General features: G+C 47.0%; 8 protein-coding genes across 8 annotated transcripts; 5 read left to right on the forward strand and 3 right to left on the reverse strand.

The window, feature by feature from the left end:
- Positions 1–1,294: 1,294 nt before the first annotated feature.
- Positions 1,295–6,596, forward strand: VTP01DRAFT_10293 (uncharacterized protein; the record flags this gene model as incomplete). Its single annotated transcript, XM_069378639.1, has 9 exons — positions 1,295–1,314; positions 1,371–1,574; positions 1,677–1,703; positions 1,768–1,838; positions 1,908–2,181; positions 2,231–2,414; positions 2,492–3,610; positions 3,679–3,834; positions 3,903–6,596. The coding sequence occupies 9 exons, from the start codon at positions 1,295–1,297 to the stop codon at positions 6,594–6,596; spliced, it is 4,749 nt and encodes a 1,582-aa protein (XP_069239718.1).
- A 434-nt stretch (positions 6,597–7,030) lies between these two features.
- VTP01DRAFT_10294 (uncharacterized protein) lies at positions 7,031–12,243 on the reverse strand (the record flags this gene model as incomplete). The annotated part of the gene is made up of 10 exons (XM_069378640.1): positions 7,031–7,396; positions 7,455–7,931; positions 7,993–8,508; positions 8,579–8,779; positions 8,840–9,042; positions 9,107–9,222; positions 9,279–9,359; positions 9,433–11,486; positions 11,550–11,639; positions 11,707–12,243. The coding sequence occupies 10 exons, from the start codon at positions 12,241–12,243 to the stop codon at positions 7,031–7,033; spliced, it is 4,641 nt and encodes a 1,546-aa protein (XP_069239719.1).
- A 1,185-nt stretch (positions 12,244–13,428) lies between these two features.
- VTP01DRAFT_10295 (uncharacterized protein) lies at positions 13,429–14,530 on the reverse strand (the record flags this gene model as incomplete). The annotated part of the gene is made up of 4 exons (XM_069378641.1): positions 13,429–13,575; positions 13,650–13,947; positions 14,047–14,240; positions 14,300–14,530. The coding sequence occupies 4 exons, from the start codon at positions 14,528–14,530 to the stop codon at positions 13,429–13,431; spliced, it is 870 nt and encodes a 289-aa protein (XP_069239720.1).
- Positions 14,531–14,724: 194 nt separating this feature from the next.
- On the forward strand, positions 14,725–15,016 carry VTP01DRAFT_10296 (uncharacterized protein; the record flags this gene model as incomplete). The annotated part of the gene is made up of 2 exons (XM_069378642.1): positions 14,725–14,875; positions 14,928–15,016. The coding sequence occupies 2 exons, from the start codon at positions 14,725–14,727 to the stop codon at positions 15,014–15,016; spliced, it is 240 nt and encodes a 79-aa protein (XP_069239721.1).
- Positions 15,017–15,925: 909 nt separating this feature from the next.
- VTP01DRAFT_10297 (uncharacterized protein) lies at positions 15,926–18,863 on the reverse strand (the record flags this gene model as incomplete). Its single annotated transcript, XM_069378643.1, has 9 exons — positions 15,926–16,246; positions 16,314–16,349; positions 16,412–16,639; positions 16,706–16,951; positions 17,015–17,092; positions 17,155–17,535; positions 17,598–18,586; positions 18,664–18,730; positions 18,792–18,863. The coding sequence occupies 9 exons, from the start codon at positions 18,861–18,863 to the stop codon at positions 15,926–15,928; spliced, it is 2,418 nt and encodes an 805-aa protein (XP_069239722.1).
- Positions 18,864–19,635: 772 nt separating this feature from the next.
- VTP01DRAFT_10298 (uncharacterized protein) lies at positions 19,636–21,540 on the forward strand (the record flags this gene model as incomplete). The annotated part of the gene is made up of 7 exons (XM_069378644.1): positions 19,636–19,852; positions 19,913–19,997; positions 20,064–20,794; positions 20,874–20,988; positions 21,056–21,190; positions 21,251–21,335; positions 21,391–21,540. 7 exons carry the CDS (start codon positions 19,636–19,638, stop codon positions 21,538–21,540), a joined length of 1,518 nt encoding a protein of 505 aa, XP_069239723.1.
- A 301-nt stretch (positions 21,541–21,841) lies between these two features.
- VTP01DRAFT_10299 (uncharacterized protein) lies at positions 21,842–23,603 on the forward strand (the record flags this gene model as incomplete). The annotated part of the gene is made up of 10 exons (XM_069378645.1): positions 21,842–21,847; positions 21,912–21,946; positions 22,010–22,072; positions 22,128–22,229; positions 22,295–22,418; positions 22,485–22,611; positions 22,679–22,866; positions 22,933–23,075; positions 23,137–23,373; positions 23,429–23,603. The coding sequence occupies 10 exons, from the start codon at positions 21,842–21,844 to the stop codon at positions 23,601–23,603; spliced, it is 1,200 nt and encodes a 399-aa protein (XP_069239724.1).
- Positions 23,604–23,885: 282 nt separating this feature from the next.
- On the forward strand, positions 23,886–24,887 carry VTP01DRAFT_10300 (uncharacterized protein; the record flags this gene model as incomplete). Its single annotated transcript, XM_069378648.1, has 2 exons — positions 23,886–24,739; positions 24,815–24,887. 2 exons carry the CDS (start codon positions 23,886–23,888, stop codon positions 24,885–24,887), a joined length of 927 nt encoding a protein of 308 aa, XP_069239725.1.
- Between the last annotated feature and the right edge of the window lie 224 nt (positions 24,888–25,111).

Raw genomic sequence — 25,111 nt, forward strand, 5'->3', positions numbered from 1 at the left:
ATTTTTATCTGAGGAAAGATAAATAAAACGGTTTTACAGAGACATTGCAGAAAGAGTAAGGATTCTTGCAAACGGTGCCGTTCACATAGAATGATGTTTTGTTGTCACCAGACCAAAAATGTTGCTCATCTTCTTTGTAACTAACAAGAAGACGTTCCTGAATGTGATAATTGAAGAGGAGGATGCAAGGGCGGTCGCTCCAGGCGCGAATCAAATCTTGCCAGCCAAAATAATTAATCGGGGTATCATAGCAGAAGTGGTTTGTGGAATGCAGCAGCACACCCCGCACTGCAGATCTTCAGAATGCAGATACACGCACAGAGAAATAGAGAGAGATGAGCAGAGAGAAATAGGAAGATTGCCGCACATGTTATTGACAAAATATACGTACAGACAACACAAGTCCGCGCGCAACACTCCTCCTGCGAGTTGCAGCACATGTATCACTGTGTACCGGGGTTCGCTTCCGCAGCAGCCGCCGCCGCCGTACCCGATTCTCTGTTCCTTCTTGTTATTGCGAAGAAAGTAAGTTTGTGCGCACCTGACTGAAGATGAATTTTTTTACGCAGGTTGTGGGCAGCTGCAAAGAAGACGGTCCTGATTCACATTTGTTTGCCCTTTGCGTGTGTGTGTTGCTGCTGCTTCTTTAATACAAGGAAGGGGAGGGGTGGGGCGTACGAATGATAGCGTGACGATACGTACAAAAAAGTTGGATGTATATTATTTGTGTGTTTTCTTGTGTAATATCGCAGTTGCAGGTCATCGGATGGTGTCCTCCCGGCCGGTCGACAGGTTGACAAGGGAACACCACCTGAATTAAGGCCACGACGGGGCCAAGCGGAAAAGGTCCGGGCGGGTGTGTGACCAGAAGTGCAACAACAATCCTTTGGCAGACAAGAGGTGTAAAAGCAGCAAAAGCTTTTAATAACTACATTTCACCTACTACTGATCTCCTCTTGTTCTCTTTTCCCCTTCTTGCGAGGGATCTGGATTGCAGCGTAAAAATCATGTGCATGCAGCATCATCAGTGGTGAGAGTAACCGGAAGGACAGCCGCGCGAGCACCTGTGTGTCACCAGCCCGATCCAACTTTCTTTTGCACACGCAACCTATCTGCTAACATTTCTTTAACCTTTTTTTTCTTTCTTTCTTCTGTTTCTCTTTGCCCCTCCCCTGCCCCTTACTTGTTCTTTTTTGTTGTTTCTTTATTTTCACTTGTATATACGTTTATATATACATATATACGTACACTTATACTATTATACCGTCCAAAAAAGTACATCTGATATTTATCAATGACCTCTACCGCCGTCAGGTACTTCACCTTTATTTGTTATCTACTTTTCATATTTACTTATCTGTTACCTTAAGGGTGGGGCTGCGTGTTCGCCCGCTGACAGAGAAAGAGCGTCTAAGCAACTGCAGCGAGTGTGTGTCCTACATTCCAAATGAACCTCAAGTGCTCATCGGCACCGAAAAGTCATTTACATACGATTATGTCTTCAACTCTGAGGCGTCGCAGGCGCAGGTATTCTCTGCCGCTGCACTGCCGCTGCTTGAAAAATTCATAGAGGGGTAAGGGCACCCACATTAATACTTTTGCGATCAGCTAGCAAAGCACTCGGCAAAATATTTAAACTATTTCCTTTCTTTTCTTTCTTTTCTTTTTTGCATCAGCTTCAATGCCACCATCCTAGCTTACGGGTAAGTTATTCTTTAAAAACATTTCATTGCTAACTACGATTATTATTAATTTCATGCTCCTCAGTCAAACTGGTTCGGGCAAGACGTACAGTATGGGAACAAGTTTAGAAAGGACGAACGACCCCGAAAATGAAGGTCCGACCGATCTATGCACCTGTCCGTCCGTCTTTGGTGGATGATCTAACGGAAAAGAGAACATAATAGGTATCGTTCCGCGCTGCATTGGCGAGCTGTTTGCAAAGTTGCAAGAGCGCGCAGACAAAGATCCAGAGTTCAAATACGAGGTTTATGTCTCATTCCTGGAACTTTACAACGAAGAACTTATTGATCTACTCAATCCATGCACCGCCCAGAAGCGCAAAAACAATGGAAGCTCGGTCGCATCGACTGACATTGCAATTCGTGAAGACATTGCTGGTAACATTTACTGGAGTGGCGTTCGTGAAGAGCGCTGTGAAAATCCAGAAGAGCTATTAGGGTATGGATATACAGCATCCCTATAAAAATGTAATCTGACAGTTTCGTAGATTCCTTGCAAAAGGCTCGCTGTGTCGAACCACGGCATCTACAGACATGAATGCGGTTTCATCACGCTCACACGCTATATTTTCGGTTGTATTGAAACAGCAGCGAAGAGAAGGCGACAGTGATGATAACCTCAAGTCGCTCACGAGTAAATTCCACTTTGTCGACTTGGCAGGCTCTGAGAGGGTAACGTTTCTGTTATATATTTCAGAAGTTTATACTTGGATGGATTTTTTTATCTCCAACATATATTTGAAATGTAGCTTAAACGCACTAAAGCAGAAGGCGATCGTGCCAAAGAGGGTATTGCCATCAATTCCGGGCTGTTAGCGCTCGGCAATGTTATTTCAGCGCTCGGCGACGAAGCTCGCAAGACAACTCATATTCCATATCGAGACTCAAAGCTGACACGTCTCCTTCAGGATTCACTTGGAGGAAACAGCCAAACGCTCATGCTCGCATGTGTGTCGCCAGCTGACAGCAATTTCATGGAGACACTCAACACTCTCAAGTATGCCAACCGTGCCCGCAACATCAAAAACCGTGTTACCATCAACCAAGATTTTGCCGGCAGCTCCATTGAGGTGAATCAGCTGCGTTCGCTAGTTGCGCGTCTGCGCATGGAAATTGCGTCTCTGCGCTCAGAAGGCATGGGCGACTCGTATGCTGGCAGTGTCCAACGTGACGACGAAGTCCGTGCACTTAGAAGCGAGGTTGTGCGTCTCCGCGACCGCATTGACGATCTAAGCGCCAACTTGATTCAAGCAACCAGCGAGCGCGATACATTAATGATGGAACGAGAACTCAGTGATTTCATCGACGCCGAGAATGCCGACGATAACGAGAAAGCAAAAGCTGAACGATTGCAATCGCATCCTATCATCGCCCAGTATCAAAAACAAATTCAGGACTTAACGAATGAATTGGCCGATACACGCGACAGAGTAGCATTTTTGGAAAGTGTAAAATCAACACCGAACACGCGACAAAGTAGCAGTAGCGCTGGTGCTGCTCGATTCGTAGGCCAGCCACAGTTGACAGCAAGCGGATCCAGCCAGCAACGCCGTCGTCGTCATCGACGAAAGAGAGGCGGTAGAATTACTGCCAGCTCCAGCAGCACCACCACAAGTGTTCGGCCTATTCGTGTTAATCGACGTGCAGCAGCCGGCAGCAAGTCGTCACCCCGACCTGTTATTCACGAACACACGGAAGACTTTGAGGAAGACGAAGGTTTCGTTAACGACGAACAAGATGAAACAATCCGACTCGAAGTCAAAGAAAGTATCGCTAAAGCACGCGATGAAATCCGTAAAGGAATGGAAGTGCTCGAGCTCATCAAGCCTCTTGACGACACAGCCAAGGCTTGGGAAGAAGAGCTTAAGGTAAATAAGTAAAGTCAAAGATTTTGGCTGATAAGACTAATGACAACAAACGCACGCACTCGTGTTAGGCCTTTGAAGAGGAAGAACGTCGCATCCACGGCAGCAGTGCAATGCGTCGTACACCTACAGATGAAGGAAACTTTTCAGCTACCCCATCACCGGTTGGCAACGAAGGCCCGTTCGGTGCAGACGATGATTCTCTGGACGATGAGATTGAAACTCTAGTATGTATTTTTCATACGGATTCTTGTAGTTCGCATTCCATTAACTCCCCATTTCTACTTTTTCATAGGCTGTGCCAGCCTGGGAAGGTCCTGCAAAGCAGCAAGATGGTGCATTTGCCGACTCGAAATCTGCATCGTCGACTGCCATCAGTGTCCCGTCTACCGCTGACAGCAAGCTGACACTGACCTCTTATGATATGAAACATAACCCACAGCTTGTACGCATGCTGCACCAGATCCAGTCAGACATCAAAGTCAAAGAACAGCTTGTATCGCATTTGGAAAAATCTGAAATGGAATACGCGTTTATGCGTCGCAAGTTCGATGACAAGGTAGCTGAATTGCAGGCTCAGCTGGCAGAGTTGCAGCGCGAGCGCGACACTGCCTTGATGCGCACCAAGTCTCGGTTTGCAACAAAATCGGATGTTGCACTCCAGATGAAGGAGAAGCAGCAGCTCATTGATATTCGCCACGCCTACGAAGCAAAGATGAAGACACTGTTGTCCGAGATTTCCGAGCTGAAGCGCAAGTACTCGCAAACAACCATGGCGATGCAGGCAACACGCAATCAGAACGAGACGTTGCTGCGATCACTTCGTGCCAACGTTGAGACGCTGCAAATTGAACGGAAACGCATGGTGAAACGCATGAAGGCCGAACAGGAACGTGTTCGAGAGCAAATGTCCAACCAGGAACGCAAGATTTTGCAACTTCAGCGCCAGCAAGCCGAAGCCAACATGGCTAAGCGACGTCTGGAGCGAGAGCATGAGAATCAAAAACTGATGCTCAAGAAGCGCAACGAAGAGATCTTAATGAACCATAGCCAGCTCAAACAAATGATTAACGTCTTGAAAAAGGCCGTACGCGAAGGCGGCATACTGGATGAGCGACTGCTCAGCAAGGTCTCTCACATTATTGGAGGAAGCTTTGCTATCGTTGCTCGAGGCGGTCTCGGCTATCCAAATCGACGCCAGAATCGCAAGAAGACTAGCACTATTCCTTTGGATATCCGCGCCAAGCGCAAGAAGGAGCTTCTTGACAAGGCATTATGTCAATACATCCAGGGCAAGCAGGCTGTCGTTGAGATGGAGCAGCTGCTTGTTCGCCGAGAACGACTTGCTGCCGAGAAGCTAGAATTATTAGAAGAGAGAAAGCATATCTACCTCGCCGAGAAGGAGAATGCCGAGAAGACCGGGCAGCCTATGGATACAATGGCTATTGAGCTGACGGACGAGCGCATCGATCTCATGTCTGCCGAAATCGCATATTTGTCTGCTCGCATCCGAGCGCTGCAGTCGGAGGCGGCTGGAGATTCTCTAGACGAAGACGGCGGTGTCGTCACGATTCCACCACGCGCTGAAAAGCATGTCACTTTTGCAGACGAAATTATCTCGAATCCGAACCCGCAGGATGAATGGGCAGATATGGATGCATTCGAAGAGCAATACAGCGTGCCTGCAAACGCGGCCCCTGAGATGGCATACGACATTACAGTCAAGTTGCTCAAGTCATTGGAGCCTGATGAATGCAAACGCATCGCCGAGGCCTTGGTGGAGGATATCACCAGCCTGCGCATGAGCGAGTGCAACCGCCAAGTGGCACAGCAAAACCTTGAGAAGACAGTGATGGACTTACGACGTACATTGATTGTCATGAAACGCGCTGCCATTGCAACTACCGTTGAGAACGAGCGTCGTATACGCAAACTAGAGGAGCAAAAGATTGATCCGGAACGTGCAAAGACAGCAACGCCCATGGATGCACGCATTGAAGAATACATTAATAGCGGCACCACCATTTTTGACAAGATTTACGAAGATGGCCTTCGCGGCATGATCAACAGCCCAGAACCAGACGTGATGGATGGACGCTCTTCTTCTGAAGTATCTCTAGAAGAAATTGCAGAGCCGTCTGCGCTTTCATGCTCACCACGCATGTCTCCCCAACGAAACGGAGTGCTCGGACCACCTAAACCAGTGAAATCGCTCGTTGACAAGGTCGATCCTAACCGTGAGACCACACCTTCGCCTGACCGCTTCTTCAATATGATTCAAAAGCGCTTATCGTGGCAGCAGCGGGAAGGAGGTTCCGAATCGCCTGTACCGATTACCATGATCAGCCCAGCCGAGTTTGCACGGTACGCCATGGATCGCGACTCTTCCACATCATCTATCCGCAGCAGCCACCTTCGCCGCTCGTCGCTCCAATCTGACTACTCTTCATCGCAGTCGCAAAATTCTTGGAACAATACGGTCTCGACGACAAGCCAAGGTTCTCTGCGGAAGCGAGCAAATACTTTGCAGCAGCATCAACCAACCCTGCCTCCTATTCCGCCACCGCCGCCAAGACACCGCCTAGCAGCACTGCAAACGAACCATGGCTTGATGCCTAACGCACGCGAAAATGCAGCAGAGTACGATGTGGGACTGCAGCCGCCGCTACCGCCTTCATCGCCACTCGCAAACTACTCCGTGACAACGCGGCAAATGAAACGCGCGACCATGCCCAGTACCACCTCTACCACGCCCACGCCCAACAACCATCACCAACAGCACAACGAACAGCGGTCCGGTACACCCGTCAATGTATTTGATCGCCTTTCACAGACACCTACTCGAGCATCCCGGGCAAAAATGGCGTTCCATAGGCACAGCAGCGGCAGTGTGGACGAGCTCAAACGGCGCTGGGATTCATTATCTTCAGAGTATAGCCAGACATCCCCAGCATCAGCGACGGATCGTGTGGCCAGCCCATTCTACTAAATTTTGATACCCCTCCCTCCCTCCCTCTTGTGTTTCTGAATGCAATTTAACACGCATTCGCGTAAAAGAAAAATGTGTAGCGTATATATATACATTTCTTTTTATTTTTGTTTCCTTCAAAGCGAATATATATATTATACTAGCAGCTTGGTTGTCATCATGTTCCCGTATGATCTGCATTGAGCTCTATCGAACTTGCGACATTAACCTCGATGTCTGCACGAAGGTATACTTTAACGATGAAAGACATATACATTGTCATTCTGGAAAGGAAAAGTTACTACAGTGCAATATTCTTCATTATCATTAGCGGATGATGTTCATCTATACTTGATCGCCCATGATGTGGTTTTTCGTTTGTACGTGCAAATGGTAAGATGGGAAGAAACAAAATTATAATAGTAGTAATAATAGCGTAAGATGTAGAATATATATTACAGGTTCCAATGTTGAAGTTCTTTGCCAATTTCGCTAAAAAGGTCGAGATCGGTGCGTTTGTACTCCAGCTGTTGTTGTTGCTGCTGCTGCAGCTGGTTGCTGTTGCTGTCTTGCACCACCGACAGTTTACTTGAGGCTTCATGTGTTTCTGCGGAAGACGAAGAAGAAGAAGACGAAGTGGTGGTGGTGGCAGCAGCAGCTGCTGCAGCCGCTTTCTCTTGTTCAGCTTGCTGACGACGTTCTGCACTTTTCTCAAGTGCCATGCAATAGTTTTGATACTTGATTATCTCGTGAAGCAAGTAGGTTGACTTGGATTCCCAGTTGGCGAGTGCTTTGGAGTGATTTTGAGATTTTGCATGGAACTACATAGATGTTAGGTTTTGAAATAAATCAAAATAGATAATAGCATCTCTTGTTTACCTTGACGAGAATTTTTCGTTTCAGTTCACGGTGTTCATTGATTTCCTCGCCGAGCGCATGCAGATGCTTCTGGAGCGCTGCCAGCTGCTCCTTTTCATCCAAAGTGCTAGGTACGCTGGGTGGAGCGGGTGGCCGCCAGTCGTAAATGGTCACCTCGTCCGGATCGTCAAAGTATTTGCCGGATATCTCGACAGAGTCCAAATCAAGAATAACATCGTTTAGGCAGTCGCCCCATCCGTATTCCATGTTGCTGACACCACCCGGAAGCGGCTCTTTACTCTGCCGTGCAGCCCAGTAATTGCACGTTTCCACCCATTCGTTGGCTTGCTCTTGAGAGGTCGTTTGGAACAAGTACACGCCTCCGTGTGGTTGCTGGATCGCGAATACGTGAGGACGTTGCCTGTTGTATCCTGGCGGCGGTAATATATTGGACAGGGTGTGATTCAGCACTATTGTTCCCATGAGCGGCATCGACGACTACAGATTTTTTTCCAAGATATATAAATATTCCTCGAATTGTTTCTACCACTCTACTTACTGTCCATTGATGGCTGCCACCACCTGGAGTGTTTCTGACGCTTGCAACGCTGCCGCTGCTGCGAGTCTGGCTGCTGGTGCTACCACCAGTGCCGTTGCCAAGGGAGTCGGCAAGCGTCGCAAAATTGCTGACGCTGCTAACTCGCAAAACACTCCTGCGTTCCTCAGATACAGATCCGTGCATGGTATACATTTTCAGTTCCCCGTTGCTGACAACCAAAAAACATTCTTTCCATTCGCGATGTTTAGCCCTTTGGCTGCCATTCTCCAGCAAGTGTTTCCGAACAACGACGCCCTCTTTGAGATATGGCGGTCGACTGGCAAACAGGTCGGATACGTGGTTCTGTATGAAGTTCATCATGGGTTGTCGCGGTGAGAGCGTATTTGCATTGGACCGGGTACCGTTTCCAGTCCCACCACCTGAGCCATACGAGGTGATGGATATAGACGATGAAAAGGAGTCTCGACGAGGTGAACCTAAAGGCGTAGATGGTCCTGCACTCGTAGATGGTCGTGGCTGGTAACAACAAATATCCTTGTCGTTAGCATTCTTTCCTAAATAAATTGCACAAAGAAGGGGATCTTACTGTTGGTTCCTCTTGTGGATTATCTTTCATCCACATCATGCTTCGCTTGAGTTCGACCACTCGACGACCTCCCAGTATACTTGAGCGTTTCTCTAAAGGTTGTGCGTTACCAGGAATGAGCTGTTGCTGTTGTTGCTGCTGCTGCTGTTGTTGCCGCAGCGGTTGAAGGATTTGATACTGCTTGACAGAATAATACAACTCCTAATTCAACATGATTCCGCGTGAGCTAAAGTCGCTCTACAGTCGTTCTGTTATGTCTACCTTGAGATAGTTTTCCATTTCCATCTCCCAAGCTTTTGAAACCACTTTGGAGCGCCCAATGCTGCCTTGTTCCTTTTGGTCGCGTATTGTAGACATGGTATTCTTTACAAACGCCTGTCTGTTCATGCGGGCGTGGTTACCCTGAGCAACGTGCAGATCGGTGTTAAGCAACAGCAAGGAGTAGACAACGGCATAGACAATATCTAATCCCAGTTGCCACAGTGAGCTTTTCCATGATTTCGATATTTCTCATGCACACACACATACCAACGTCGCCGAATATGCTTTTCGGATTGCATTCCCAATATCGCTGAGCAAATACTTCCAAAAGTCGATCTATTTGCTGCGCCTCTGCCTTGAAGTAGAGCTTACTGCAAAGCTTTCTATATTTATACAGTCAAACAAGGAATCTGTTTTTGTTTTTATATATACCACTTGCCTAAACGCATTGTCTAACCGCATGCGTGAAAACTGGAAATAGCTCATGTAGCAAACCAACGTTTCCGAGTTTAAAGGTTTTCTAGCAGCCACGGCGAAAAAAAGTGAGCGAGTTAGGTTGCTGTGGGATATAATCATCTTCAATAAAAGCCTACCTTTGTCCTAACCACTCTGCAATTCGATCGCGGGGAACAAATGATTCGTCTTCTTCCCACAACCGCTTGGCTGCCATCCGTGCATCCTCAGAAAATTTGGGTCTGACTTCTGGTGTATCGTTCTCCAGACGAATTTCTGGCGGTTTAGGCAGCTCCTTGGATGCGTAGTTGGCAGCCGAAGCACTTGGTATCTGTTCCAGCGGGAAAGAACGTTTGCGCCGCGGTGGCGGTCGTGGAGGCGGTGGTAGCGATTGTTGTTGCTCCACCAGCAGTGTCTCGGTCTCGGGCGATACTGGGCTTCGTGGCGGTGATGCCGTTGCTGGCGATGATAGCTGCTGCTGCTGCTGGGGAGGAGAGGGAGAAGACGCAGACGTTGCAGGGGAAGAACGAGAAGAAGACGGCAAAGGTACGGAGGCGGTAGTGAGTGTCCCTGACAAGTTGGATTGTGCTTTAGCACGCTCCTCAGCCTTCTCTGCATCTGTCAGCAGCTGTGGCTCCGGATGTTCTTTTCCTTTTTCTCTTTCAGAGAATATTAAATTATCAAGTTGACGTGCCGTCGTAGAATCAGATCGACTTCGTTGACTGGTTCGCTTTAGCTTAAGTCCATCACTTTGTCGCTTCCAATTTAGCATGGCCTGTGCCACATCGTCACTCGACTTGGCCGTCGAGCGCCGTTGTTTGCCGCTAGAGGAACTGCTTCGTCGCCGATGGGCTTCTGGGACGGACGGCACTGGTGGTGCTCCAATGCTTAGCATCAGACCGCCTGCACTTCCAAAATGCCCACCGCTAAGTCTTTTAGATAACCGTCTGTCAGCTTTTTCACGCTCGATCTCTTCTTGCGACAGCCCAGTGGCGTCGACAAACATATCATCGTCGTCGTCACTGCTGCTCCCACCGCTGCTGAAGCTGTCTCCACCTCCAACGTCGTTGCTATCCTCTTGCACTTCATGATCGTTTCGCTCTGGCATCTCGACAGGAAAAGCTCCCGGTATTTTAGGATTATTGTCATCATCATTGCCGTCGTTGATCACTCTTGCAACGATTCGTCGCTGTACATTGTTTGCTACTATTTGTGATAAATCAAAGGGTGACTCTTGATGTTGATCGCCCTGCTGCTGCTGTTGCTGTTGTTGAACATCACCTTGTCCGTCTTCACCTTTGCTGTTCGCTTGCTGCTCCTGTCTCGCCATGATGGTTTTCGATTCTCCAGATAGGTACACAGATACCTTTTGTTTCAAATCCTGGCTGTTAAAGTTCGATTCTGCTTCCACGAGGTCGAGGCTGCTGCCGCTCGCGGGACGCGACTCGGTTCCAAAAGTGCTGTAGAGTGAATACGTGCCTGATGATTTTCCCGTGGATGCATTGGACCAACGCGAGCAAGGATAGGTTTCGTTGGTTGTCTCATCGTCGCTCAGGTCGAGTCGACTGACTGAAAGATTATTCTGCCCGTCCTTGTCTGCATCTTCCGCTGCTGCAAAGGAAGAAGAGGATGTTGCTGCTTGCTGCTGGTGAGCAACTCGCGTTCTGCTGGATCCTTCCCTGTTGTTGAGAATACTTCGGGGAAACGCTTGCTGCTCCTGCTGTTGCTGCTGCGATGGCAGAGCAGAAGCAAACATGGAGGATGGGTTTGCATATATACTCGATGTAGGTATATTCCGTAAGGTTGCGGCGTTGCTGTTGTTATCCACCGCTGATCTTTCGCCCTGTTGTTTCCGTTTATGCTCTAAGGACCCACTAGTTGTTGTTGTTGTTGTTGTCGTTTTTCTGTTAAAGCTCTGAGGAGACATGGGGCGCGTCCTAAGTTCAATTGGTATCTGGGAGAGCAAGTCGTCTGTCTCTTGGAGGCCAATTTCTAGTTCTGGCTTTAAATAGGTACGTTTTCCTACTTCGATCAATGGGATTTGCGGCGGAGGAGGAGCGGGTGGAGCCAGCGGCACATTGTGAGTTGGATGGCGAGGAGAAGTGGGTCGATGATGCTCGTCAAAACTTGCAGTGCTACTACTCGTGCTTGATTTTGATTTTTCGTCGAATCCCGCGTGCTCGTCGTCAAATGTCTGTCCCATTTTTAAATTTAGATACCTCTTACAGTCAAAAGGATTTCCCTTATTTATATTTACCCTACTTCCTAGTCGTTTGAATAATTTTCCTATACTTTTCTTTGCCCCACCACTTTTGGCGTGATGGTGCTGCTGGTGCTGTTGATGTGTCTGTATGTCAATCGCCAAGTAATTAGCCAATTCAAGTGCAGATCCCCGTGAATTCCCAAATTTGTACCTTTTTAATAGAAACATCGTCGATCTTGTTGCTTGCAAACGACCCGGGAGACCGGGTGATCTCGTCCCGGTGCTCAAAGGTCGTTGGGTATCTGGCATTATTATTGCTATTGCTATTACTACTGGGGGTATCATTTTGAACAAAATTATGCTGCGATGATGCGACAGTGGCGGTGCTACTGCCGGAATCCGATGCACCTAGCGGTTTGCGTTTCACTCGCTGAGGAGTGATAGCCGGCAACGTCGTCGTCGTCGTCGTCGTCGTCGTCGCTGCTTGTGTCAAATATTCGCGTTGCGATGGTTGTGGACTTGAGTTGGATGCTGAGGGTCGTTCCGGTGGTGGTCGAAGGTATGTCGTAGGAGGCTTCGGTGCCTGTCGCGAAGGAACAAACAGGGACGCAGTCGATCCAGGATCAGTTTGGATCGTACGATCGCCTTTCCCCATCCTGAATGGCAATGCCCCTGGCTGGCTGTCCGACAGCGACCGATTGCGATGGTGTTGCCGAGATGAGGGTAACGTACGAGAAGCAGGCTGCATATACGGCGCGCGCACGTGGTGCACAGGCACACACTAGAGTTATTATAATGTATAAAGAAGAAAGGGAGAAGGAAGACCGCGCAGTGAGTAAAGGAGAGAGCGCAGGCGCAGAGAAAGAGATAAAGAAAGAGAGGGAAGCGAAGGAGAAGGAGAATGGTTCTCGTCTTACATTGATATTCAGGCGCGACAGCTTGAAAAGGCAAGGATGCACACATGCAGAGTGCCAGTGCACAGGCTGTGCAACCAATTTCTTTGGCAAATTTGTAAGCGCAGCAGTCCATCGTTTGCTGTCGGTAGTCGTGGCCAACTGGCATTGCCAGACTTGTAATTGGTACTATCACTCATCGCAAGAAAGCAGGGAGCAAGAAACCGCGGAGGACGATCTCGTGTAAACTAATGACCGTCAACCTCTCCAGCTGTCATCAAGTGCACAGCATTTACACTGTGTAACGTTATTACCGTTGTGGCTGTGATATGTAGATGGGGAGTTTTTATTAATGGCTTACTGCAGCTAAAAATAATAGCTCTCCATAGGATATGGAATAGTATCGTGATATCTTTGCATAGGGAAGGGACACACGGTAGGATGAAAAGATGAAAAGATGAAACGGCAACGAAACTTCAAGAATTAGTAAAAGAGTGTGCTGATCCAATTCATTCGTCTGTGGTTGATCCCAACATAGTTGAAAGAAATGATATCAATGCAGAAGACATCGCGGAATTTAAGAGATTTAACAGGAAATGTCTCCCAAAATTGCCTTACAGCTTGAAGGAATGTCTTTAAACAATGGATAATCTCGAGTCCTGGGCGGTCGCCAGAGAATGGACTACCGGTGATAGAGTATTCGATGACATTGAGGGACATGAGAGTTGTAATGTATGCATGCGTATGCCTCATTCGATCATATTATATCACGATTGATTAGAGAATTTACGAGCAAGGCATACTTGATACGCAAGTACAGCACACGGCTTACCCAAGGAACAGAAGCAACCAAAAAGGGAAAAATGGGCCCGTCGTTTTGGATTTGATCTTTGGAAGGAGAAATTTGGAGGAATAGTTCACAGCATCACAATACGCCTGAGAGCAGCAACGATGGCAATATCTCCGTCAACTTATACACCCAGACACTGATCCACTTGAAGAACAAGACAATGAAATATCACAAAACTGAGTTCGGTCAATCAAGCTCCCAGGGGAATGTCGACAAGAATTAACATGGTGTTGAACAACCTGGCCAAGTGGAATGGTCGCTCCATAATGCCCCAGAGACCAATGGATGTGCTGCAAATCGATGCCAGCAACAAGGACTCATTGGGAAGCTCGTCAATCTATCAACTGGAGGAGCTGAAAGCACACGAGCTTTCTCTTGGAGCATCAGGAAGTTTAGGTAATGACCTGTTACTGTCCCTTGTTCATAAGCTCCTCGCTTACTCTTCTTGGCTGGCGGCTGTGGCATTCTCAGGCTGCACTTCACCAGATAGGAAGCAGAGATCGCGACCGAAATGGTAGTCGTCTGCGCTCGTGTTTTGGGCACAATGACTACCCCAGGCGAGCCTTTCTTCGACCAAGCCATACTGCGCTTCATGTTGATGTGGAAGGCAGGCTCATCCAAGAAGACGCAGTTGATCCTGAAATCCATGTCCGTCCTCTCCCACTTGCGAACCCAACCAAGGCGCTCTTGTATCTTCTCCTCGCTATTCCTATCCATAGGCTGGAACTGGGCCTTCTTAAGCGACAAGTTGCACTACGTCCTCACGAAGTCATAAACGGTGCTCTTAGAGACTTTGAATCCTTCAAACCTTTGAAGCAATCGTTCCATCAACTCTTCCAAGACCGCTGAAGGATTCTCCTCAACATACTCCAGAATGACCCTCTTTTGTTCCTCACCGAGGATACGCGGACGACCAATATTCTTACGCTTCTCGAAGATGCTATCAGGATCCTCCTCATACTGCTTGGCCCATCTTTGAGCCGTACGTACGTGGACATCCAACTGTTCTGCGGCAGCTGAGGCACTCAGACATTTCTCAACAACAGTTTGAACAACCTGACCTTATCCTGGTCCGTATAGAGCGTGTACGCTCGCTTGACCGATGCGTCTCTCATGCGAACGTCCACATCCTTCTTTGCAACTTCGGTCTGCATGGCATGTGACCCCATGGTTGCTCTTTCAAGGAAGATTACGCAAATACTGCGTGTATGAACTTGGCGTTTCAAGAGCATACTGCTTTTCGTCGACGACGTAGTCCATGGGCTCAGCTCTGCCGTACTAATCGACAGCATTGCCTTGCACATCTTCGTAGAAAAATTGGATGCTGATATTGCAGTGTAATTTCAAACGTGCGAAGTGGTAGGAAGAAGGGAGGTTACTCTTGGGAGGGTGCCACGCTTTGTACGACACTCGCGAGATGCGACATCTAATTCGGCATCAACACCAAATCTATTTTTTGGGAAATCCGAGTCTTACACTTGGGAGAATGCGAAATCTGTTCTCATTGGCGGGGCGACGTTACTTTCCGGAAAGATTGTATGGCTCGATTGCGATGGTAAAGCGCTTTGCCGACCGTCATAAGTATGCCGACTTCCAGCTGTTTTCAGAAGTCAAGCTTTATTTTCTACACGTGTCGAGTAAGTCTATTTATAACCACTGCCGATTCATATGTTGATCTGTTATGTCCAGAAAAGCAAGTTCGACTATGGAGTGTCTGCCATCAAAGCAAGGTGGTGTCTGTTGCTTCAAAGAGACGACAAAACACAGATACCATGTAGCTTCGCCGACGACCCACAAACTTTACTTCCTTACATGAGGTTCTTTTGGATCCTCAAGGTATTTTCAATGCAACTCCATGAGGGACTTTATTTTACACGTTCTAATTGCATAGGAACGTCTCGAGGAAACCCTACAAGCGGTAAACAAGTAATTGACAGTCGAACAAACATGAAAAAGTACATGTTTGAAAGGTTGCCTTCTGAGCTGGACCTGTCGATTCAAAGTCAATACGTCTAACAGAAAGAATGCACCTACGACTTGTCCCAGAATATCCAAACATTTTCCCTTCGCGTCCGTAGCTGGCCTGTCAAAAATTCCATGTGTATGCATATATATATTTTGTTTCATCATTTTTATTATATCCAACAAATAATGGGGACATCCGCTTTACACTTTTTCATCGGTGGGCTATTCTAGCCTTTTAAAAATAGTGCAGTGAATACTCTAATATACATCCCTAGTGGCACCGATAGGCGATGGGGAGAGTGGTTTGCTGTCGGCATATGCCAAATTTTCGTCGAACATCTGTGGGTAAGGATAGTTGGTTTTCCGAAGTAGAAGTTTCGCAGCCCGAAAAGCATGACCCAATTTCGGCTGCAGCTACATTTGTTTATAGAATATCTCGAGCTACTAAGGTTTGGGAGACGTTTTCACGGTTTATCAGCGCGGTCTCTATTCCGTAAGGGATCAGTATCACTATGTTCTAGTTCAGTGCAGACTACCAGATATAGTAACTCCCAAACGAGTATCCGTAGACCAGGCGATTCATTCTCAACAGAAGTGTCTTTGATTTTGGAAATACTGTATTGATACAATGGCTTCTATGGCTAATAAAATGGTTGATGTGGTTATTAGCACTACATTTAATGTATATTTGTATCACAGTAAATTCTATGTACAGCGTCCGTCTAGCGAGAATCATTTGAAATATAATTGCCTTCACCGCCGGATCGATGGGTTGTGCCCTTCAATGCCTTTTCTTCAAGTGAACTTCTGGCACCGCGCTTGTCACCTTTGCTTTGATCGTCAAGGACACCGGAAGGAGCAGCTTTACCATCCCCTTGGGAGACCTGCAGCATCAATGCTTCTCGTGCTCGTCGGAAGGTGACATCAAAGTTTGTAGGCAGGTGGTCAAGGACGATGGATCTACGCACAATGACCTCGCTCGATACGCGTCGAGCGTCTGTGCGTTCAATAACAATCCGGGTATCATTGTTGGGTGCAGGATCCTAGCAACGTTGCAGTACTAATTAGATAAACAATGTCTCATAAAGCGAGAAGCTAATGTCTACGTACCAGCCAGAACTGGTAAACTTTTCCTGCTACGTAAAGCTGAGGCATATTCACGTCAATGCAAAATTCGTTCTTAAAACTTTTCAACTGTAGCAGCTTACCCGAGGGTTTTCTAATGATTCAAGGCACCGCCTGCGGCATTCGGCAATTCGTTCGAATGCAGCTTTCCACTGTTTACCTTCAGGCTTGCCTGTCCACAGTAGCTGTCCGATACCAAAGCTTTGCGCCGCTTCTGCGCTTGCAATAACAAGTTCTTTGACATCCATCATGGAACCATAGCTTAACTTGCTGACAACATCGTCGGCAAATACAATTGATTGTATGTAATCCTAACAGTAAGCTCACATTAGACTTCCCAAAGGTCAACCAACCAACAATATAAAAAAGATGCTAACCTTGTATTTTTCAGATAGATCCAGGCTCAGACCACACGCAGGTGCATATCCAAAGCACCGCAGCGTAAATTCTTCCTTTTTATCTTTCTTGATCTCATCCATAAAATCCAGGAGCATGATCGTCAGTATCGCTGCTGTAGCTGCACCTAAACTGTGTCCGACAATGTACAGAGCTGTTGTCGAGTGCTCATTCACATACGCCACAAGTTTGGGAGCTACGTGTCGGAAAAACCAAGTAGCTGCAGACTGTGAAAATCCTTGTCAGTTGCTGAAAAATCGTTATTTCTGGATAATTAAGTCTTGACTTGCCTTCATTCCTCTATGTACAAGGCCGCCTCGCCATTGCTCGTATTCACACACCAAATCGGTCATTGTATCAAAAGCACTCTAGTCACATAGGTCATCAACCGGGACTGTACCAAATTTTTGGTTAAAAACAAGGTACTAACCATAGTTCCACGGATGCATAGAACAATAGAGTTGGTGGATCGATCTCGTGCAATAAAGTAACTCGGTCGAAATGCCTGCGCAGACCGGAACTCGTATGCTAGCAGATCTTCCTTGGGTATTGACAGGTACTCAATGATCGACAAGGCATCCGAGTGCTGTCGCATGGCATCCGATATATAGCCATTGCCTTTACCGATAAAGTTGAGACCTTTCCATCCATATGAAGCAACCGAGAATTTCCAGAAATGTGCTGCAAGCTCGATTTCTGACAGATCTTCGACAATATCCCACGTCCGATCACGTGGAAGATCATTATAGAATTTTTCTAACATCGTGAACCCGGTCAGGATCTGCAAGTTCGACAATTCAAATCCTTGACCCTAGATGGCGCATTTTAGTTGCGGCCGCAAAATCCAATCATTATTAGCATTCGGACACTTACAAATGCTGCCAACATTTTCAAGATAGTACGCAACACTTGATTTGTTTCCTTGTTTACAGTCCACGAACCGATGGTGTCCAATATGGGAAAAGTCTTTAATGATTCATCATCGTCGGTAAAGACTTTAACGGCGTCTGATTTCGAGGGTATGGGATCAGGCTCGTGAGCTTCGTATTTTTTTGTCGTAGGTGTCGACATTGAACAGGAAGGAAGACCAAACCAAGAGGAAAGTGTGCTGGACATCTTGTCAAATGATAATATCGAATCATCCTTGTCTGCCGTGTTGCCATTTACTGCATTGCTGCCTCTTGCTCCTCCTCCTCCTTTGCTAGTAGTAGTCATTGATAATGATCTTTGTTTGCTGAGTGAAATCGGCCGAGGCTGCAGGCTTTTCCTGTGCTCCTCCTCTGGACCAGATGATTCGCTTTCGTCCGGATAGTCTAACCCGTCATCAAGAGGCGGCTTCTCCTCTCCTTCACCTTCGATGTATTTTCGGAATGTCACAGATGACAGTTCTCGCTGATATTTCAAATGTCTCCTAAACTCCTCTGCCAGCTGATCGTCCGATACGGTGTTGCCAGTGGTTGTGTTGTGTGTGGAAGATACGCTGGTGCTACGATTACGATGATGTACATTGTCCGACCCGGGAGCCTGATCCTGCGGTCCGTGATAGGCATACGATATCTTAACCTGGATAGCACCGACATTTGTTGCCATTGTCTTTGCTCGGCCGATACTAGAGCTAGCACCTGTTGATAGCTTCTTCTCCCATATCTCAAAGTATGTTGTAAATGTCTCGGGCATTTGTTCCAAGGTTTTCAGTCGAATCTCTGCTCGTCCGACGTGCTTATCTGGTAGCAGCATGTATGCGTCGTATAGGTCAATTTGCAGAGTGCCGAAAATCTGCGAGTGGAAACTGACACGAAATTCAAAGGTTTCATGCCATTTGCCTTGGGGATACTCTGACACTGATGTTTGGAATATTTGATCTATTTTCCAAAGGATTTTCGGTAAGAAAAATATATTCCCCATGTTTCCACTGCATACATGAGCACGGTTTACATACCTCCCATGGTGAGAATGACGTAGGGCTTTTTAATGGGGACATTTAAGAAGCAACTTTGGACTTGAATCTGTTTGACAGGTACCGTGAGCTGCGCTGCTACTAGTCAAAGAACATGCGCGATCGCTTACTCGAAGCTTCCCAGGTGCCAGTCCTTGCCCTTTACTTGAAGGGAACAGGCTGCTTGGTGACGTACTTGACATGTCGAGAAGTAAAAGAGCAAATGCCTTGGATCTCCCAATGAAAGTAGCTGCTTAATGCGGACTTTTGATCTACCTGAATGGGGTTTCCAGGCAGCATGTGATAACCACATCTTTGCGTGGCAACCACAGCAGAGTGCTAATCACTTGATCAACATAACGTTTGCTTTCCAATGTGCCAACGTTGACGAGAGCTTTTGGATATTTGATTTTTTTGATATGATATATCATTCTATGGAGCAGAGGTATGATCTGTAATCCAGTAGCAAGTTTATACTATTCACCATCGTAAACGTAAGATTCCATGATAGCTGGAAATGTATCCACAGCGATTTCTAAATGCGAGAACGTTAATATGAGTGACAAATCTGGTTGTCTATCCTCAAGAGTATCAAAGCCGGCATCTATTCCTTTTTATGGACAGCGCCCAATGTCCGATGCGACGTTGTCACCAGACATTTGGTACGCCATCGGATGTCATCCGGCGCTATCTACCTCTACGGGCTGTGATAACTTTTGACTTTTGGGAGAGAGCCGTTCGTATCTACAAGTGGAAACAGCTTTGCTTTTTCCAGAATGTAATCTTTGTATATCGATCAATCATAATTATTCGAATGAGTGTATGAGAAATATGCATAAACTGCAGACGGTACACAAAAAGTGTAATATTCCAATGCACATTTTTCCAAAGCTATAAAAAGGGGTTCATGTGATGCGATGGATTTTTTTGACACCTGTTCTTTGCTCTCTTGGACGCAATTCGTATTGGTTCGCCATGTTGCAGCAATCTCGCTTGACGGAATCAGCGCAACTTGAACAACAACAGGACCTGTTGCAACGTCGAGCCAATACGAACTTGAGCCGTCTTCACATTGTTTCCAGCACCAGCACACGTAGACGACGCAACGACGTGGTTCGTGCCAAGAGTCCAGAGGGACGAAGGTACTTGAAGCCAGTCAACGGCATTCGTACCAAGGGGTTTGCGCAGTCAGGTAAAAAGCTGTCGCGTCTCTTCCGGTATGTTGACTCGTATACCAACCAAGTGTTATTAGCTCAGCGACGGTCCTCAGTTGTGACCCTGGGTCCTATCGAACGATTGCAGCACTTTTATGCCAAACGTGAACTCAAAGTAAACAAGTGAGTATACTCCTTCTTAGACTACTTTAGCCATGTAATATTCAATCTGCGATGTGCACACATCAGAGGCGGTATTTTGGGATTTGGACAGGATAGTGTCATGAGAACAGCTACCGGCGGCGGGGAAACCGAAACAGGCATTATCGTAAACAACAACAACAACAACAACAACAACAACAATGACGATGATGTCGATGACGATGACGACGAATGCCTCGAGTCGCCTCCACCGCGTCCCAGCTGGATGGATCTTGATGTTGAAACCGACCTAGATGTGCTCATTGGGTATTGCTTCCGTGATATCCAAACGACGCTCCGTACTTGGTGCCTAGTTACGGGAGCATCGGACCTCTCCGACTCATCCGACACCGAAGGAGGTTTCTTCTGCGACCTGCCGGAACTCGTCCAGTCTGTTACACGTATGATGGAGTCTGTGAGAAATTATGCATTCCACAGGCATGATTTGTCCGATACCGCCTTGCGCAAACTGCGATACGCTGGACTCGAGCTAACTGGTGTCCTCAAGGACCTGGAGTTCCGCCACGGTACCATGAATGACGATGAAGGATACACGTTTAATCAGTTGCGCGAGCATCAAGACGCTGTCCTAAAGTATCTCGCAGTCGTGGAAGAGCATGTGTTCAATCCGCCCCACCATATTGGCCGTCCATCTCCAGGCCTATCGCCAGAGATTCGCGCACTCATCAACAACAAAATCGACTGCGCCCAGAAACACCAACCGCCACCATCGATTCCCTTATGGCTTGATCCGCATGCGTTCGTTAATGATCCTATGGGTAAGTTTGCCACTCCAAAACCAGGTTGGATTGACATGATGAAACTCAACTCTTTGTGCTACTTTGTCGGAATGCGTAGGCCGGTATCATGCTTTGTTGCGTGATAATTATCAAAGCATTCTCGAGGACGCACTTCTTGACGCTGAACTGCCTGACCCTCATCAAGACGAAGAAGCATTTCTAGCTCAGTTAGCGTGAGTCGTTTGCATGTTAGCGAGCTACTAGTATTAGCTGATGAACTGACAAGAGTGGTTATTACAGCGACGGAAGAATACTATGCACTGTCTACAACAATATCGTAAAACGCTCACGTCGTCCATTTGGCTTCATCAACAAAATCCACCACGACACCACACGAACGTTCAGAGTGACGGAGAACTTGCGCTTTTTCTCTGCGTAAGTTAAACAAGGGATCGTACGGGTGCCCAGTTAAGCTAAGCAACGTGATCACTGTAGAGCTTGCAAGTTTCGGTTCGACTTGGTGCTACATTCATTTGATCCAGCCGAAGTGGCTCGCAAGACTGACACTGGATTTTTCATGGTAAGTTTCAAAAAAGAGCAACTTGGTCATCCATACATGTCTAACCCTTCTGTAGCTCAAACAGGCCGTCGAAGCGTTCTGTGAATGTGTATTAGCTGAGCTGCGCCAAGATGCCGTCATTAAAGCACAAGAGGCCGGGCTATCGCAATATATGGAAAAGGCACTTTTCGGAGGACGCAACAGCGATCAACACCTTCCTTTGTAGTTAGCTATTACCGAATATTATTATTATTATTCATTCCTTTATACTTTCTTTTACATTCTCCCTCCCCTTCCCCCCTCGGATATGAATATTTATTCTTTGCATTATCCTCTCTTCATATATATGATTAACCCACAACCCATATTGTATGCTTTCCCAAACGGTAATAAAAGGCTACCACTGTAAAAAGAAAAAAAAAAAAGGTCGAGCGGCGGGATAAAGGTGGGTGCGCGGTCATGCAAAACGAAAAATTGTCGGGTCAAGCGAAAAGCTCTTTCACTAAACCCGCCCAGCATTTGCCTCCATGGAGGTAAAGTTTCCTCTCGCTGGTACTCAGAGCCTGCATTGACAGATTGCTTTCTTCTTTCTCCCAGTACGACTACCTACACAGCAATGATTCCGAAATAACGTGAGCAGTGGAAACAGGGTGCAGAGTTGACGGAGTCTAACCAGTTTCCCGCGAAAATGAAAGTGATACCATAGAAGATCCCATTCCATCAGACAAGCCGCGCATCCTCTTGATGGGGCTGCAAAGGCAGGTAGCATGAAAAGAGAAAGGAAGAGTTAACGGTGATGTTAATTTTTGTTAGGAGCGGCAAGTCCAGTATACAGCGAGTCGTGTTTGGAAAGATGCCTCCAAACGATACGCTCTATCTCGAAAGCACGACCAAGATCCAGAAGGAAGATATCACGCAAGTAGTACACTGCAAGTTCCATGTTTTTTATGCGCTTTTATCAATAATAACAATACGTGTAGGCGCTCATTCATTGATTTCCAGATCTGGGATTTTCCGGGCCAGGTCAACTTTTTTGATATGGCCTATGACTCACAGGAAATCTTTGGCGCGGTCGGTGCGCTGATCTTTGTCATTGATGCCCAGGTAACTTGGTGGTGGTTGAAGGAGGTTAGAAGGGTGACAGGAGCTTACAAGAGAGAGCAATCGCAGGATGATTACACGGAAGCGCTGCATCGGCTCTTTTACACCGTGACGAGCGCCTATCGCGTCAACCAAAATATTACATTTGAAGTCTTGATCCACAAAGTGGATGGACTTTCTGACGATTACAAGATTGGTAACAATGACTTCAAAGGGATGGCTGGGAGTACGGATATGCTGAAGCGTGAAGAATATAATCACAGATACACAGCGTGATATCCAACAACGAATGAGCGACGCGCTTGCAGATGCTCAAATGGAACATATACACCTTACCTATTACCTGACGAGTATTTACGACCATTCTATCTACGAAGCTTTTAGCAAAATCATCCAAAAATTAATACGAGAATTACCGACGCTCGAGAACTTGCTCAACGTGCTTTGCTCGGTAGAGTGTTGGAGGAGGATGGGCTCGATATTGAATATCTATTGCTTATGGTTTTCTTGAGCGTAGAACTCTGGCATTGACAAGGCATACTTGTTTGACACGTTGACGAAGATCTACATTGCAACAGACAGTTCTCCTGTAGACATGCAATCATACGAGCTATGCAGCGACATGATCGATGTCGTGATTGATATCGAGTGCATATATGGGTAACTAAAGCAATGTTGCATATTACAAGCAGTTATTAATCACAACATTTCGTGTCTGCAGCGCCCAAAGCCAGAGTCCTAATGGACATCTATTGGTCACAGCAAACGGGGACGATGATGGACAGGAGGATGAAGAGGAGCAAGAGGAACATCGCAATGGATCTGCTGGTCAGGTGCGAGGAGTAGGAGGAGAAAATGACAATGACAACGATTCGGACCGGCCAAACACCGAGTCGGAAGCATCAAGCTTAATCAAATTGGACAACGGAGACGTGCTTTACATGCGGGAAGTCAACAGGTATGACTTAACTTTTTCTGTACGGTGATCCGGCGCTAACCGGAACAAAATATAGACTGCTCGTCTTGATTTGTCTACTGCGGCATGACAACTTTGAAAAGCATGGACTGATTGACTACAATTTCCAGTGTTTCAAGGAAGCGGTTACTGAAGTGTTTGAGTTTTCACAAAAGCGCAACAGTCAGCAACATGACCTGACCTTGAAACTTGCAGGATCGCACAGTCATTAGGTGCAATGTAACAGTTTTAATAACAATAATAAAAAAAATACTGCTCGCTTTGTAAACAAGGACACGAAGAAGAACAAGATTATTGCAGTAGCTCCGTCGGCAGGGTTCCACACACGCGGCAATTATGTTGCCACATGTGTCACGACAGCCAGGATGCAACAGTGAGCTTGTATCTGCCAATAATAAGAATAGAGACACCGGGCTACCACAAAGCGAGGTCGCGACTTGCTCTTCTTTTTCTTCTTCCCGTTTTTCTCTTCCACACAACACACGCACAGACACATGCTCTTCACGTCAAAACGTCAACAACCGTTACCACCGGCTATCTACCCTGTCCGCGGTCTTCTCCACCTCGCACACAACCCGGAGCTCGTCAAACCGATCTTGGTGTCAGCTGTCAAAGCGAGTGCGGTGAGCCTGGTCGTGATTGTGCCGTTGGTCAAGTACGGTTTCGGTCCTCAATCGCGGCTGCTGGAGCGCATATACAGCGAGTTGCGTCCACAAGACACCAAGCAGTGGTTTGTCGGACCGGGGGTGGCAGTGACAACTGGACTGTTGACGCTCGCAGAATCGTTTGCCGTCGTTGGCCAGCTCACACAGTACTTTGTCGGTTCGGTGCGCGAAAGACTATTCGATGCGATCCTGCAGGAACGCAAAGATTTACCTCCTTCAAAAGCAGCAGAAGCCAAGAAGGAGGAGCCGCCGAAAACTGCAGAGCAAGTCGTCGAGTCGCTCAACATGGCTGTCAAGCAAGCAAAAGAGAGCATCCCGTCGTCGATTGAGAATGCTAAGGTCCGGGCACACCGTCTGTTGTCACCTGTCAATATCATGCTACTCAACGCGCAAAAAGAGGATTCGTGGGAGCTCTTCTTTGTCAATGCAATCTTGTTTGTCGGAACGTTGCCTTTGAACCTGATCCCGGTCTTTGGTCCCGCTGCGTTCCTTGGTATCCAGGGTCTGTCGAGAGGCGGTGCGGCTCACAAGCGATACTTTAACGTTCACAACTGGTCACGCACCCGTCGCCAGCGACAAATCGAACACGCGTTCTGGCAGTATCATCAGTTTGGTGTCGTCGCAACATTCTTGGAGATGATCCCGTTTGCTGGATTCATCTTTTCGTACACCAACGAGATTGGGTAAAGTTTTCTTTTTGCTACATATTTTTTACATTTTTGCGAAGACAGCTCATTTATACTGAACTTACACGGCAGGGCTGCTATCTGGGTCATGGATATGAAGGATTCCAAAAGTCTGCAAGATCGCAAGTTTTTCGAATGGTCATGAACGGAAATCAAATACATATAAAGTGAAGTGACAAATAATGTTTATTTTAATTATAGTATAACAACAGATGTTTAAAAATACAAAAAAGACAAGGGGAACAAAGGAGCAAGGAGCGACATGTGAGAGAAATGTGGACTAGTTCGGTCGAGGGATGATGATAACGGTGGAGATAGTAACGAAGAGGTAGCAAGGTAGCTTACAGTGTGCGCAGTTGGGATGGTCAC

The sequence above is a fragment of the Rhizomucor pusillus genome (assembly GCF_041956525.1).
Source record: "Rhizomucor pusillus strain CBS 183.67 unplaced genomic scaffold VTP01scaffold_8, whole genome shotgun sequence".
Taxonomy (NCBI): domain Eukaryota; kingdom Fungi; phylum Mucoromycota; class Mucoromycetes; order Mucorales; family Lichtheimiaceae; genus Rhizomucor; species Rhizomucor pusillus.